This window comes from Gorilla gorilla, chromosome 13 (assembly GCF_029281585.2).
Source record: "Gorilla gorilla gorilla isolate KB3781 chromosome 13, NHGRI_mGorGor1-v2.1_pri, whole genome shotgun sequence".
Lineage (NCBI taxonomy): Eukaryota > Metazoa > Chordata > Mammalia > Primates > Hominidae > Gorilla > Gorilla gorilla.
Window position 1 is genome coordinate 129217661 of NC_073237.2, and position 16766 is coordinate 129234426.

A 16766-nucleotide genomic window follows, 5' to 3' on the forward strand; every position below is an offset into this window, starting at 1 on the left:
ATAAGCCTGGGCAACATTGGGAGACCACGTCTCTACAAACAATAAAAAATGAAAAACAGATGGGCATGGTGGCATGTGCCTGTAGTCCCAGCTACTCAGGAAGCTGAGGTGGGAGGATTGCTTGAGCCCAGGAGGTTGAGGCTGCAGCGAGCCATGACCGTGCCATTGCACTCCGGCCTGGGCAACAGAGCAACACCCTGTTTCAAAAAAAAAAAAGATTGAAGAGAAGAAAGGAAGACTCCCTTGAATGCTTCCAGCCTGGTGATCTGCTATGCAAGAGTCTAATCCAACTTGGCAAATGCATAAGAAATAATGGATAATGGATTAAGGCACACAGCATTTTGTATGGGAAAATGCTGGCCCATTTCCAGTCACTCGGGCCATCTTTCCCTCCCCTTTAATGCTCTGCCAAAAGATTGTTTGGCACTTCCTAGGTAAAAGAGGTGGGAAACCTTAAAAATAGTGACCGACCGATGGGTCAGTTTTAGGAAAAGTTCCCGTGAGGTTGGTTTGACACTCTGAGTTAAGAGTGTGAAGTTGGGGTAAAGGACTGAGTTTTCTGGTTCCTGCCTCACTTCTGGCTGCCATTCCCTCCAGCCTAAGACGGCCCCTCCACAGTCCACTCCAGTCCCCTTCACTAGAGGCTTCAGGAATAACTTGACTCTCCCGGCCTGGTTTTTCCATCACAACCCTTCTCACCATCTGCCTTGCCTTGGTCATGTTTGACTCTGCCTCCAACTGCAGATGGTGAGCCCGAGGCAGGCAAGAGCATCTTGCTAGAAGTGGGGGGTGCTGAGGAGGAAGGTCTCGGGTGTGGGGAAGGGTCCTGGTAGTGAAAACCATGCAGGGCCTGCAGGGGGCACTCAACTGGAGATGCAGAATCAAGTCGCCGAGCTTGGAAGTCAGGTGACTGGGAGGGAACTTAGTTAAAATGGAAGTCTATGGGGAAGCTGGCCTTTCTTCTAACACTCCTGTTTGGTTTTTTTTTTTTTTTTTTTTTTTTTTTGACACGGAGTCTCACTCTGTCGCCCAGGCTGGAGTGCAGTGGCGCGATCTCGGCTCACGGCAACATCTGCCTCTTGGGTTCAAGCGATTCTCCTACCTCAGCCTCCTGAGTAGCTGGGACTACAGGCGCGTGCCACCACACCAGGCTAATTTTTTGTATTTTTAGTAGAGACGAGGTTTCACCACGTTAGCCAGGATGGTCTCAATCTTTGGATCTCATGATCTGCCTGTCTCAGCCTCCCAAAGTGCTGGGATTACAGGTGTGAGCCACTATGCCCAGCTGGAAGTTTGCTTTTTATTGAGAGCTCAAGAGAAAGGGCAGAAATGTTTTCATGATTAATGTGAAAGTGTTACTTAGAACAGGGGTTGGCAAGCTACAGCCCGCGGGCCAAATCTGGCCTGCTGCCTGCTTCTAAGATAAAAGTCTTTCTAGAGCACAGCCGTGCCCTTTCGTGTCTGTGTTGTGTACGGCTGCCTTTGTATTACATCAGAGCTGAGTCGTTGTGACAGAAGCCATATAGCCTGCAAAGCCTCAACGAGTGTCTCTCCAGCCTTTTCAGAAAACATGTGTCCACCCCCGATTTAGAACAGCCTCTGGGCTCTGGATATCTGCCCACACCTGGGCAGAAGACCATCCACTCACAGTGAACAATTTGAGACAATTCAGATGTAAACACACTGTTCAGAGCCAGTGTTGCAGCCCCGCCGGCAGGGTGTTTGTGATGTAGATCCCATGGCTGAGGGCCATGCAGAACAAGCTCGTGAGAACTGCTACTCCCTCGCCAGCATGCTGGAAAGATTCCTGGGTACTGCTTCAGGTTTGGGGCTTCCCAATCAATATGTATATATTTTTGAGACAGGGTCTTGCTCTGTCACTCATGCTGGAGTGCCGTGGTGCGTGTCGGCTCACTGCAACCTCCTCCTCCAGGTTCAAGCGATTCTCCTGCCTCAGCCTCCCGAGTAGCTGTGATTACAGGTGCACGCCACCATGCCCAGCAAATTTTTTGTATGTTTAGTAGAGACAGGGTTTCGCCATGTTGGCCAGGCTGGTCTTGAACTCCTGGACTTAAGTGATCCTCCTGCCTCAGCCTCCCAAAGTGCTGGGATTACAGGCGTGAGCCACTGCATTCAACCCTAGCACATTTTTTTTTTTTTTGAGACAGGGTCTCACTCTGTCACCCAGGCTGGAGTGCAGTGGCGTGATGTCGGCTCACTGCAACTTCCACCTCCTGGGTTCAAGCAATTCCCCTGCCTCAGCCTACTGAGTAGATGGGATTACAGGCGTGCACCACCATGCCCAGCTAATTTTTTTTTTTTTTTTTGAGACAGAGTCTTGCTCTGTCGCCCAGGCTGGAGTGCAATGGCATGTGTACGGCTGCCTTTGTATTACATCAGAGCTGAGTTGTTGTGATAGAAGCCTCCTGCCTCAGCCTCCCAAAGTGCTGGGATTACAGGCGTGAGCCACTGCATTCAACCCTAATACATTTTTTTTTTTTTTTTTTGAGACAGGGTCTCACTCTGTCACCCAGGCTGGAGTGCAGTGGCGTGATGTTGGCTCACTGCAACCTCTGCCTACTGGGTTCAAGTGATTGTCCCTGCCTCAGCCTCCCAAGTAGCTGGGATTACAGGCACCCACCACCACGCCCAGCTAATTTTTATATTTTTAGTAAAGACAGGGCTTTGCCATGTTGGCCAGGCTGGTCTCGAAATCCTGACCTCAGGTGATCCGCCCGCCTCGCCTTCCCAAAGTACTGGGATTACAGGCGTGGGCCACCACGCCCGGCCAATTTTTTGTATTTTTAGTAGAGACGGGGTTTTGCCATGTTGGCCAGGCTAGTCTAGAACTCCTGGACTCAAGCAATCCTCCTGCCTTGGCCTCCCAAAGTGCTGGGATTACAGGCGTGAGTCACCATGCCCAGCCTGGCCCTAATACATTTTCAAGTGAGAGACAGATGGAGAAAGAGACAGAATCTGTAGGTGCATTTAAAAAAAAAAAAAAAAAGACACAAGTTCTGATTCTGGGAGACAGGAAATGTGCGCCACCCGCCTTGTCAACCCCAGTGAAAGTAGCTGTAATACATGCATAAAACACATTCGAGGACTCAGAAAGTTACCCAGTAGTAGGCAAGTTGGGGGAAAAGACTAGAATCCAAAATACCACCAAACCAGTATCTCCTGGCCTGGCCTTAAGGCAACCTGAAGGCTGAAAGTGGGCAGCAGATGGGAGAAGAGCGAGCTAGGAGGGGAGATACCTCTGTGGGGTTTTTCTTTTCTCTGTTTTCTCACACTCCTGCCTCCAGGCAGTCCTGCGGTGACTGTGGTGGCACTGCTGTGTCAAAGGGGCCTGCAGGTGCCTGAAACACTGAAAGAGGGGACCCTTCTCCAGTCCCAAGAGAACAGGGCAAAGCCCTGTCAATCCTTCCTTTCTCTGTCCTCCCACCACTTGACCCTGGTCATGGGTGCAGTCCCAGGAAGTGAGTGGCAGAGCAGGATAAATAACCTCAGTTTTCTGGCCAAAATACCAAAAAGAGGAGCACCAGGGAACTAGGAGTTATCAGGAGATGACAGAGAGGGGAGCTCAGGGAAGTAACTAAACACAGTGTTTGATGAGATCAAAGGCTCACCCCCAAGCTGTGCACGTGTGGGCCTGACCCTAAACAGCATTTCAGAGACACTGAGACATGAACTGTGGCCAGCTCATTGCCAAGTCCCCAGGTGCCCCTGGGTGATGTGCACATAGCACAGAGCTGCATGGTCGGTCACTGCACGGCACTGCAAAGTTGCTGAACACAGGACTGACATGGAAACCACACTCTGAGAAGCCTGGCTGGAACATGCAACCTGAACCCAACTGAATCAGTCATCTGCTAAGACAAAAATAATGACATTTGCCATAGGATTTAAACAAGATCCAGAGCCTCATAACAATATTTAAAATGTCCAGGATACAAAATTACTTAGCGCAGGGAGAACCAGGAACATCTCTACTCACATGAGAGCAGACACAGATGTCACCACCACATAACTCAGATACTGGAATTAGCAGATGAAAACTCGAAAGCGGCTATTACAAGAAAGTTCCAACTGGTAAAAACACAGAAAGATACAGTCTCAGCAAAGACACAGAAGGCAGAAAGAACCGATGCGATAAAAAACTCACAGGACAAGCTCAACAGTGGAATAAAAAAACAAGGGAAGATTCAGTGACCCTGACAATAGTTCAATACAAATTAGCACATCTGACTGACAGAGAGTAAAAACAATAGGGGCCAGGCATGGTGGCTCACGCCTGTAATCTCAGCACTTTGGGAGGCCAAGGCGGGCGGATTACTTGAAGTCAGGAATTCCAGACCAGCCTGGCCAACATGGTGAAACCCTGACTCTACTAAAAATACAAAAATTGGGCCGGGCGCGGTGGCTCATGCCAGTAATCCCGGCACTTTCGGAGGTTGAGGCGGGTGGATCATGAGGTCAGGAGATTGAGACCATCCTGTCTAACACGGTGAAACCTCGTCTCTACTAAAAAATACAAAAAATTAGCCGGGTGTGGTGGCACGTGCCTGTAATCCCAGCTACTCGGGAGGATGAGGCAGGAGAATAGCTTGAACCTGGGAAGCGGAGGTTGCAGTGAGCTGAGATCGCACCACTGCACTCCAGCCTGGGTGACAGAGCGAGACTCCATCTCAAAAAAAAAAAAAAAAAAAAAAAATTAGGCACGGTGGTGTATGCCTGTAACTCCAGCTAATGGGGAGGCTGAGGCATGTGAATTGCTTGAACTTGGGAGGCAGAGGTTGCAGTGAGCCGAGATCGTGCCACTGCACTCTGGCCTGGGCAGCAGAGTGAGATTACGTCTCCAAAGAAAAAAGAAAGAAAGAAAGAAAGAAAGAAAGAAAACATGATAAGAAAAAAAAAGACTGGAGCCTCAGGGACCGGTGGGGCAACAGCAAAAGGGTGAATGCTTTGTGTTATTGGAGTTGCAGAAGGAGAGGAGAGAGAGTAGGGTGCAGGAAGTTACATGAAGAAATAAAGGCTAAAAATTTTGCAAGTTTGGAGGAAAATACAAACCTATAAATTCAGGAGCTCAGCAAACACCAAAAAGAATAAGCCCAAAGAAATTCATCCCAGACATGTCATAATTATACTAGTGAAACCTAAAAACAGGCCGGGCACGGTGGCTCACACCTGTAATCCCAGCACTTTGGGAGGCCGAGGCGGGTGGATCACCCGAGGTCAGGAGTTCAAGATCAGCCTGGCCAACATGGGGAAACCCTGTCTCTACTAAAAATACAAAAATAAGCCAGGCATGGTGGCGGGTGCCTGTAATCCCAGCTACTCGGGAGGCTGAGGCAGGAGAATCACTCAAACCTGGGAGGTGGAGGTTGCAGTGAGCCGAGATTATGCCGCTGCACTCCTACCTGGGGGACAGAATGAGACTCCGCCTCAAAAAAAAAAAAAAAAAAGAGAAGAAAAGAAAAGGAAAAAAGAAAACTAAAAACAAAGAAAAAATCTTGAAAGTAGAGGAAAAAATGATGCATTATTTATAAAAGAATTTGAATGACTGTGGATTTTTCATAGAAACCACAGTGGTCAGAAGTAAGTGGAGGCTGGGTGTGGCGGCTCATGCCTGTAATCTCAACACACTGGGAGGCCAAGGCAGGAGGACTGTTTGAGACCAGAAGTTGGAGACCAGCCTGAGCAATAGAGGGAGATCCAGTCTACACAAAATTAGCTGGGCATGGTGGCACACGCCTGTGGTTCCAGCTACTGGGGAGGTTGAGGCGAGAGGATCTCTTGAGCCCAGAAGGTCAAGGTTGCAGTGAGCAGTGATCGCCACTGCACTCCAGCCTGGGCAACAGAGCAAGACTCTGTCTCAAAAAAAAAAAAAAAAGAAGGAAGCAGAGTGCTAGCTTTGGCAAGCGCATATACTAAAATTAGAACAATACAGAGAATATTAGCATGGCCCCTTAAAAATTACAGAAAAAGAAAAAACTATAAGTGAAACATTTGTAAAATGCTGAAAGAAAAAAACTGTTAACCTAGAATTCTAAATTCAGAAAAAAATATAGGAGCCTAGGAGTTTGATAACCAGCCTGGGCAACATAGTGAAACTCTATCTCTACAAAAAGTACAAAAATTAGCTGGGTGTGGTGATGCATGCCTGTAGTCCAGCCACTCAGGAGGCTGAGACAGGAGGATCACTTGAGCCTGGGAAGTTGAGGCTAAGTGAGCTGTGATCATGCCACTGGGGTCCAGCCTCGGTGACAGAGCAAGACCCTGTCTCAAACATATATATACACATACATACATATATACATAAAATAAAATAAAAAGAGAAAAGTAATGACATGACCCAATAGGGTTCCTGTGAGGACACATGAATCGGTGTGCAAAGCCCTCCTGTGGCGCCCATCAGTGCCCAGTAGACAGGTGCTATGCTGCTGTCCTCCTGAGCCCTCCCCTGCCCTCTCCACCCTCCTCGTGCCCCAGGAGGCCGGCCTCAGTGGACTGCTCACCTGGACTCCTGCCCTTTGGCTTCACTGGGTCTGGCAGGAGATCAAAGGATAGGAGGCGAGAGTCTGGGGTACCCCTAATTCTGCCTCCTGCCGATGCCAGTCCCTGGCGCCTCACCATCACTTGTCGGTTGCCTTACCCTCCCATGCTTCTGCGATTGTCCTGTCATTAAATGCTTTCCTGTGACCCCTCTGGATGGGCCAGCTATTTCCTACGGAAACCCTGACCGATACAACGAATTCCACACTGTTCCTTTTCCTTTGACAAAAGCAAAACCATGTCTGTAGACTGACCTTCACGGAGTTCCCGTTTGCCTGCCTTACCTTCTCTTATGCCTCTGGTCATCTCTGGTCTTGGAGATGAACACATGCCCTTCACCCTCCCCTTTATCTTGGCACTGAAACCCCTAGCTCACTGGAGTCTTACCTGCTTGATGCAATCCTCTTCAGCCAGGCGTTCCTGAATCAGCTGGACGAGCAGCGCGCTGGGAACTGTCTGAAGGAAAAAGGACACACAGAATGATGGCCCAAACCTGCTTCCTGCAGCTCAGGACACAGACCAGCACACCCCCCTCACCAACGCCCTGGCCTCTGGAAAGCACCGACCACCATCGGGCCCCGCCCTTCCTCCACCCGCTGCACCCTTTCCTTGAACTCTCTTCTCCCCCCAGCATCTTTGAGGGCCTCCCTCACACATGTACTCACCTTATCCTGTGCCCAAGCTCCAACATGCCCTCGCCCACCTCCACCTGAATAACTCCAGGGCTCCCTCAGAGCCTCAGCCCCAAGTGCCAGCCTGCAGGAAGCCCTGCCGGATCCTCCCAGGCCAGGCTGGTGCTACTTCCCGTGCTCCATCATCCTGGATGGAGAACTCTGTCACTGCACTAACCACCGCACATGCTAATGGACTGCCCACGTGGCTGTGTCCCCAGGAAGTTGTAAAGCTCTTCAAGGAAAGGGACAGTGTCCTACTGACTCTGGACTCCAGACAGTGGCGGGTGGGAGGGGATTGGCTCCAAGACTCAGCAGAGGCGAGTGTGTCCATCTCTTCCCAAGTCCACAGTCAGTGACCTCATGTTGGTAACAAAATTGGCCACGGTGGGAGTGTCTACACCACAGAAATGATAAAGGCTACAATAAGGACTCCCTACCCTGCCCCCAGCGCTGGTTGTTGAATATTGACCAGCAGACCACTGCCCCAGCACCAAATAGTATCAAGGATATAGGAAGCCCTGTTGACCATAATGAAACTTCAAATTCCTTGATGCATTCAACAAGCAGCAATCATGACGGCTAGCGTTTGTTGAGCATGTGCTATGTGCCAGGCACTGGGCCAAGCATTCCATTCTTTGCTTTTTGTAACAACTCTGTGCCATCTACACTCCACTTACAGTAACACGGGCCCCCAAAGAGGAATCCCAAAGAGAAGTCGCCCTCTTGCCCCCTTCTGCCTGTATGGTCTGGGTGTGCTCAACTCTATCCTCAGATCCAGAGGAGGGCCCTGACTGGTCCAAGCCAATCCGCATACCCCACTCCTGACCACTGTGATTGATTCAGAGTGTTGGCCCTTTTCACAGAGGAGGAAGCTGAGCCTGGGAGAGGTGAAGCTGCTTCCCCAGGGTACTCCGCACTCTCCCTTCTCTGCAAAGGACTGGGGAGGAAGCAGCTCTTCTCAGGGGAGTCGCTGAGGCCTGGCCTGTGCCTTTCCTTGTAGTGCACAACAGGGGCTAAAAATCTCCTCTACGCCCACCCACATTTCTGAAAAAGGACATGGGAAGTAGAAATACATTCCAATCAGAAAGTTCCTTGCTGGGGGCGGGGGCTTCCTGGCACAGCCTTTCTTATGCAGAGCAGAGACTCGGACTTGGCATCAGGGCTCACCTCCCACCTCTGCCCAGGGCAGGCTCTCTGCTCCTGGCGGCTGCGATCCAACCAGCTGGGCGACCCTGGGCAAAGCCTTGACCTCTTTAGGCCTCACACACCTAACCAGTAGAAATCAGTAATGAGACTGCAAATGTGGCTTTTATTTTAATTTTCCATACACTCCACTTACAGTAACATGGGCTCCCAAAGTTCCTTTGAGGAGTCACCCTCCTGCCCTTCTGCCTGTATGGTCTGGGTGTGCTCAAGTCCATCCTCAGATCCAGAGGAGGACCCTGACTTGTCCAAGCCAATCTGCACACCCCACTCCCAGCCACTGTGATTGATTCAGAGGCTGCCTGGGACCCAGTCCCAGCTAGTGAAAGTCAGGCCCAGGACATCAGTGCAATCATTAGGGGCATGAACCCCTGCTTTCCACCAGCTCAGAAGCTGAGAAAATGTAAGAGCGGGAGCTGCAGCAGCCACTTCGTGGGCATGACGGGTGTGGAACGGAATGAAACCAGCACAAAGGGAAAGAGAGAAACCAGACCCAGCTGCAGAATGGCTTTTCCAGGGATGGGGAATGGGAAGAAAAAGGGGAGATAGCGAGAGAACGAGGGAGGGGGCACCTCTGCTGGGAACTGGATGAATATGTTCACTTTAAAGTTATGGGGTCACCATGTTTCTATGAGGTAGACAGCCAAAGTCAAGACCGAGAGCAAGAGGGAGAGACAGAATGAATGAATGAATGGATGGTGCACAGAGGAAAAAGGAGACCAGAGAGGCAAGAAGGAGGCGAGCCAGCATCCAGTCCCTGGCTCCAACATCTGCTGAGATAGCCCTGTGTCCTTATCCTACTGCCCCCTTCCCCCACCTTTCTTCCCTAAGCCAGTGGTTCTCAATTTGATTGTGCAACAGAATGCTGGCAGAGCTTCTGGAAACACAAACTGCTGGGCCCCAGCCCGGGAGCTCTGATTCAGTAGCTCTGGGACAGAGCTGAGAATGTGCATTTCTAGCAAGTTTTCAAGGGACGCGGATGCTGCTGGTCAGGGCATCACACCTGGAGAACCACTGGCATAAGCCCACCCACGCAGGGCCCCCGGGGTCTGGGGGAAGCTGCTAGAGAGGGAGGGTGTCTTTCCGCCAGTGCCCGTTTCCCTCAGGTCTCCAGGAGAGCTTCCCCAGGCTGGCAAGGGAGGAGGTGGGCAGGAAGCAGCCCTGTCCCTTCCCTCTGCATCCCCCTCCGTCTCATCCTCTCCCCTCCCATCCCCTTTCATCCTTTCCCAGCCCCTCAGGTCCTCTCCTGACCCCAGGCACAGCCAATTTCCATTCTGGGGCTGTTTTTCCCAGATTCCTCTGCCCTCCCTGACAACACCCATTCAGGAGGCAGTGTTCAAACAGGTACAGGATGCAGAGAAGGGTGCCAACCAGGACGCACGGGGTGCCAGCCAGTCAAAGAGCACCGGCTGAAAGGCGGACAGCCCCGGTGGGGCACAGCGCCCCCTGCAGCCTGCACAGCAGGGGACAGGCCTGCGGCTTTGAGCGCAGCTACTCCTGAGCGCCCCCGACTGCTCCCCGCCACTGTGCTGTCTCCACGCCAGCTTTGATGTGTCACATCAGCAGCAGGGCTTTCAGAGGCTGCTTCTAGAAGCCCTGCCAAACTGTCTTAGCAGGAATCAGCCTCCCTCCTTGCAGAGCACTGTGATGCTCTCCCACCCCAGCCCCCAAAGTCTGGCATTTGGGGAGAATCAGGGAGAAGCTGACAGTGCGGTGAGGCCGCTCCTGGCCACAGAGAAGGCTCAGCCCCGACTCAGGCCCCTGGCCCTGGGTCTCCCTGCTCGGTGGCACCACAGCACCCAGTTGCTCCCGTGCTGCTTCCGTGCACTTAAGGGCAGGACAGGCTGTATTTGCTGCAATTTGGATTTTTCTCTCTTCCCCTCCAGCACCCAGTGCGGCTTTGGTGGTTTTCCCAGCCTGGGGGCAGACTCGCTGATCTCCTAGCCCTCCAAGGTGCCGCCCGCTGTTTTGCTGTTCTGAGGCAGCCAAGTGTGCAGGTGCCAACCCTGGCTCTGCCCCTGGGACGTCACTTGACTTCTCCTCAGTGGGCTTTCTCACACTGGGATGGCATGAGCCTGCATCTTCCTGTCCCATCTCCAGGCCCCACTCTCAGGGATCCTAACGTCCCTGTGTCAACATGGTGAGTGATGCCTGCTCAGAAGTTGTGCGCATTTTGAGCTACAGTGTGAGCTTGGGAAGTAGAGCAGGGAGGGGAACAGGTGGGATGCCCTGATCTGAGCCCCACACCCCCCTTCTCCATAAAGGGGCTCCTCCTGGTAGAGGAGGGAAACCCAGTAGTCGGACTTGAGCTCCCCTCAGAACTGACAGAACATCCTTTAGAGACAACTCCCATTCCAAAGTTACTGCTGCTCGGAGCTGTCAGAGCAGGTTAGGAGACAGCAGGAACTGCCTCCTAGAGTTTGGGAGGAGGAGATGGGAGGGTTGGGGGACCAGAGACAAGAGGAGGGAGGGGAGAGGAGAAGAGGCTTCAAAGGAAGAGAGCAGACCTCATAGCGTGGCACCCAGACAGGCGCACGGAAGGAGGTGGCAGCAAGAGAAACCCTGGACTGGACGAAGGCCAGGGAATTTTCACAGGAGCGACGGAGCCTGGTGCTCCAGTTTCCCTGGGCTGCAGTCACCTCCTCTACCCCAAGCCTTCCAAAAAGGCCTGCTCGACGCCGCTGCCTGGAGCTGTTGACTCAGGAAAGGGAGGGAGAGACTGAGGGCATTCCCACTGTGTCTCAGTTCAGCCTCAAGAAATGGGAGCAGCAAGGCCAGGTGGAGATGGAGTGGCCAGAAGTGAGGGAGACACCAGGCAGGACTGGGAAGCAACATCTGTGGGCTGTTTCTTAGAAATCCTCAGAACTACTTGGAGGGGACTATGTTTCTTGTGTGCAGACAGAGGTAGGATGAGGGCTCACGTTGTTTTTTTTCTTTGAGACAGGGTCTCACTCTGTCATCCAGGCTGGAGTGCAGTGGAACCATCATGGCTCACTGCAGCCTCGACCTCCCAGGCTCAGCCTCCCAGGCAGCAGGGACTACAGGCGCCCACCACCATGCCCAGCTAATATTTTTTTCTTTTTTGTAGAGACAGAGAAAAAAAAGAAAGGTGGCGATCCTCCCGCCTCAGCCTCCCAAAGTGCTGGGATTACAGGTGTAAGCCACTGCACCCAGCCAGATTTTTTTTTTTTTAAACAGTAGAAATTTAAAGCTCATAAGCACAGGATCAGCACCTGAGAGTGGCTCCTCAGTGGCCTTCCCCCTCTCCCCCTTCTCCTCCCTTCTCCTCCCCTACCCTGTCCCCCTCCTTCCCCGTCTCCTCCCCCTCCTCGACCCAGGTCTTCCTCACCTGAGCCTTTTTGTGGTGTTTATGATGTTGAGTCAGACTGTGGGCTTAGAGACAGGGCCAGAGAAAGCAGATGAAGGAAAACAGACTCGGCTGAAAAGATGAATTCAATTAACTTAATAAATGGGAAGAACGGGAGGCAAAGGTGGCCTCGGGCTGGGGTTCCGGGAGCAGCGTTTCAGGGGAACAGGCCTGTGGAGAAGGTGTTAGGGCCACTACTGTGGGAAGAAAAGGTGGGGATTTCTGCAATATTACTGGAAACCATGTCCCTTTCACGGTGTTCGGCGAGAGGACTGCGGCCATTTTGACATTCATTTCGATGGCTCTGACCATGTCCTTGGGTCCCTGATCCCCTCCAGGAAAAGCTGTGGGGTCAGCATCTAGACAAAATCACTCAGGGGAGCCAGTCACCAGCCAATGACCTTGGCTGGTGTCCAGGGACAGCCAGCGTCTTCAGGGCATCAAACGTCTCTTCCAGCCCGGCCTGGACCCAGAAGCATCACATGTCCCTGATGGTCCAGTGAGGGAGGGGCCTGAGCGGGAGAGGGCCCAGGAGCCATAAGAACACCATCTCCTCGGCGAGATTTATAACTCTGGCTGGGCCCTGGTGGAATCCTCAGTGGCACTTCTAGGTGTGATAATGTGTCCCTATGCGTTTACTGAAAAAGGGCCCTTATCTTTGGGTTGTGGAAATAAATGAAGACCTCCCAAATGAGACAAGCCAAGGCTGTTTACTCAGAGCTTGCTGGGCAAGGGAGTCAGCCAGCATCGTTCACATCTGGCAGACTCGAACGCAGGTAGAGGACAGAGAGAGTTCTAGAGGAAAAGGGAAGGCTCCAGGCATGCCTGAAGGAGGCTGCTGCTGGGGAGCTGGAGGTGTCTCTCTAGAGGTGGGCATTCTACAGGACTAGACAGGGGAGCATGTTTGGCTTTCTCTGGCTGGTCTTAGGTTGGAAGCAGGAACAAAAACTAGAGACACTGCCAGTTATTAATCATGCCCTGGCCATTTGGGATAGGTGGCTATAGGGATGACTTAGTTCAGCTTCCTGGACTATTGGAGGAGAGAGCAGCCTGGCTTCCTGCAAGCCTGGCGCAGCAGGTGGCTTCCCGGGTGGGCTCTTGCAGGTCACGGGTTGGTCTCCTGGGCGGGCTGCTGCAGACTGTGGGGCAGAGTCTTATGTGGGGCAGAGTCTTATGTTTACAGGAGGTCTTGCCATTGTCCACACTGAATATTCAATCTCAGTAGATCTGGACTAAAACATCCATGGGGAAGGTCAAATGCTGTCTGGGTTTGCTTTAAAATAACCCAGGGCAGGGGGAGCAGCTGAGGGTGCAACCCGAGGCTAGACTGCCATGAGCTGACATCTGTCGAAGCAGGGGATGGATCCATGGGGGTTCTCAGACTATCCTCACTGCTTCTAGATATTTTTATGAGATTTCACAACAAACACTTAAAAACAAACAAAAATCCCTGGCCACTGTGAACCCCCAGCATCCTGGGGCACCATCCCCGTGGGCTTTGTGACACTGCCCGATTCCAGACCGTTCCATGCCTTGGAACATTACAATGTGCCCTTTGGGAAGGCTTTGCTTAGTGTAACTGTGGTTATGGCTCCAGGGGGTCCCTAAGTCTTGCAGCCTGTACCCCCTTCCCAGCCCAGAGCCAGTGCCTAGGACTTAGTAGGTGCTCAGGACTAATGTAAATGAATTAGTAAATGAATTGAGTCAAACAAGCCACCGATTAATTGCTTTAATGAAGGTTCCCTGGCTCCCGTACCCTGGCTTGTGCTTAGTTTTATGGGACCGTCAGTCTCCTCACTGGCTGGAAGCTTCTGGGGTAAGAAGAAGAAACTCATCTTCGACTCTCCCACAGCACTGCAGAATAGTGCTTGGCAAAAAGGCAGTTAGGAAGTATTTTGGAAACCACTGGGAAATGCCTAAGATGGAGATGTCTTGGTTAACAGTGGCAACGTAAGAGAATTCTGCTTAGGAGGGCAAAGCTAAGACTAGCAGGAGAAAATCAGGTATTTGAAGGTATCATTACTACTTGCAAAAAGAGCCATAAAGATTCCAAATCAGCAGACAATTTAAAGAGGACATTTAATGAGAGGCCTTGACTGGCAGGCACTGTCTGCAGACAAGGCCACGCATGGCCGAGCCTGCCATGTGCCCACTCGCTCTTCAGAACATTTTACTCCTTGATGAGGCCTGATATCCAGGCCTTTCATCTTCCCTCCACCCGAGTTTCTGAGCCAAGGACCCCAACAAGACACCCTTGAAAGCACTTCAATGTGGTTTGAAATATGTTGATAATTAGCAAAATGAAACCCAGGAGGAATTTCCTTAAACTCCCTCCTCTCTGTTGAATTTTATAAAGCTAATAAAAACATTTTTATCCTACAAAAAAGCCTTCCCCAAGAAAGCTTATCTTCTGCAGAAAATGAGATAACCACTTTCTTTCTAAAACCATATTCCCAGCCCGAAAGGCTGGTGTCCCCGCAAGCTGAAGCCACACAGTCCAACTCCTGCAAGACTGCAGGGGCGGCTGGGGGACTGACTTGCCGTGAGGGTGGCCGCCTTGCTGAGCCAGGCTTTCCTTTTTTATCAAGCTGCTGTCATAGGCAGACTTGGGGCTGGGGGTCTGTCGAAGTCACACCCCTTTCTCTCTTTTTTTTTTTTTTTTGTTAACACAGAGTCTTGTTCTGTCGCTCAAGCTGGAGTGCAGTGGTGTGATCTTGACTCACTGCAACCTCAGCCTCCTGGGTTTGAGCAATTCTCCTGCCTCAGTCTCCCAGGTAGCTGGGAATATAGGCACCCACCACCACACGCACCTAATTTTTTTGTATTTTTGTAGAGATAGGGTTTCACCATGTTGGCCAGGCTGGTCTCGAACTCCTGACTTCAAGTGATCTGCCCGCCTTGGCCTCCCAAAGGGCTGGGATCATAGGCGTGAGCCATTGCGCCCAGCCCATACCTCTCATCTGTGAGAACTGCCATCCCCCACCAACCAGGAGTCTTCATAGCCACATCTGAGCTCTGTGGCCTCACTGAGCCCGCACTGCACACCCCTCAACAGAGCTGACTGTGCCTGGGACACGTGACTAGCTAGCCCGGGCAGATCCCCCTTCCTGAGGATTTGGCTTTGAAGCTGCCTTTGTGGGTGGTCTGAACCGAGAACACAGGAGACAAGAATGGAGTGGTGGTCACGAGTGGCTGGGAGCATGGCAAGAAAGACAGAAGAGAGGAGGAAGAGTCCCCGCCTCAGCCTCCCAAGTAGCAGGGACTACAGGCACGTGCCACCATGCCCAGCCAGAAGGAATTTTGAAGAAATATTTTGAGTTTCTATTTGTAGTAAAGAGAAATAACATGATCGAGCCTTATATTTCCCTTTAGAAGATGTTTTTCAAATGTCGAGCTGTTGGTCCTTTAGAAACAACACCCACACCTCCTGCAACGCTCCCCAACGTGTGTGGGAGGGACAGGCGGAATGGGCACTGCCCGGACCAGAGGGTGGGCTGTGCAGCAGGGTGCCCAAGGCTATGGGAGGGAGACGCCTCTAAGGTACAGAACATGGGGGCTTTCCACTCTGGGGACAGCTGGACAGCTGCCCTTTCAACTGCTGGCGCAGCCCAACCCTGCATCTCCTGGCACGGGCCGCCAGGTTCAGCACTTGCCTCCATGCCTTTACTCGGCTGAGCCTAAGAAGAAAAAGAGCAAGCCTGGACCATCCCACCAAGGGCTTGGACAAAACAGCCTCCTTCACTCGACCCATGATCCTTTCCCACTGCAAAATCTCACCTCGGTACCCAACGGGACGTGAGCCCAGTAAAGAATTATCTTCTTCCTTCCTTCACACCCTGCCTGTATCTCATTTTACCCCAGCATTTTCTTGTACTCAATCAAAAATGAAATGGGAACAAACCAAGCAATGGTCAGGTGGCAGTGGGTGTGGCAGTGGGCACTGCCGCTGTGTGCCTACCCCTGTCCCTGGGACCAGTCCTACCTTCCTTTGCAGATAAAGCCTTCTGGCTTCGGTGGCCGTATAGGAAAACTCATTTAAGATCAGGTTCTCCAGGGTGAGGAGACTGCTGTTCAGATGTTTGCAGAGCCACATTGCCTGAAGAAAGGAAAGAAGAAAAGGTCATTTTCATAAAAACAATAAATACACAAATGACTCCATTAAAATGCCCTGGTCCTTCCCTCTCCTATGGGAAAAGGTTGGCCATGGGGAAGCACAATTATTTCCAGCTGGAGGACGGCCACCAAGGGAGACCCACCCATAAAGCACCTGCTGGCCTAAGAGCCCTGCTCATAGCATCTCTTCTTCTACCAGCATAGACAAGTGGGAAGACCTACAGGCAGGCTACGTTTTAACTGCCCTTGACGTGCTTTCCAAGCTCTGTGGACCATGAGTTTCATCTCAAGGAAGACTCAGAACAGGAACTTTGAGGACAGAACCTAAGGATGGGTAACAGCCCACACTCGGTGTTCTTTTTTTTTTCTTAAAGATTGGGAGCTGGCATGTGCTGGCCAATGGGATGTTTAGTTCATTGATAATTACTCTATAGTCTATAAGGGAAGAGTAAATTTTAAGGGAGAATAATGGACTAAAACATTCTTGACACCAAAATTGTGCTGATGACTATTTCAGCCTCGAGATGGTTCTGAAGGCCCTTCCAGGGCCTGGGGCTGGTGTGAACCTTCGTTCTTCCTGTTCCTTCATTCATCCCCTGCCAACCAGGAGTCTTCATGGCCACGTCTGAGCTCTGTGGCCTCACTGAGCCCTCACTGCACACCCCTCAACAGAGCTGACTGTGCCTGGGACACCTGACCAGCTAGCCCAGACAGATCCCCTTTTCTGAGGATTTGGCTTTGAAGCTGCCTTTGTGAGTGGTGAGAAACCTCAATGACAGCATTGGGAAGAAACCCTTTTTGACTGTACATCATATCATCAGATCTGTGTGTCTCCAAAGGGCACTCAGGAGTGG

The 16766-nt window shown here is 51.6% G+C and overlaps 1 protein-coding gene and 1 non-coding gene across 7 annotated transcripts in view; one reads left to right on the plus strand and one right to left on the minus strand.

Moving 5' to 3' along the window:
* AK8 (adenylate kinase 8) overlaps nucleotides 1–16766 on the minus strand; it is a 151802-nt gene that overhangs the window by 121408 nt on the left and 13628 nt on the right. For all 6 annotated transcript variants that reach the window (XM_063696824.1, XM_031014367.3, XM_063696825.1 and 3 more), the window contains 2 exons: nucleotides 15782–15895; nucleotides 6943–7011 (listed from right to left, as the gene is read on the minus strand). In XM_063696824.1, coding sequence (XP_063552894.1) covers nucleotides 6943–7011; nucleotides 15782–15895 — 183 coding nt within the window. The remainder of the gene's footprint in view (nucleotides 1–6942; nucleotides 7012–15781; nucleotides 15896–16766) is intronic.
* LOC115935882 (U6 spliceosomal RNA) lies at nucleotides 5906–6013 on the plus strand. Its single transcript, XR_004071477.3, has one exon. It is a non-coding gene; the product is annotated as a U6 spliceosomal RNA (small nuclear RNA).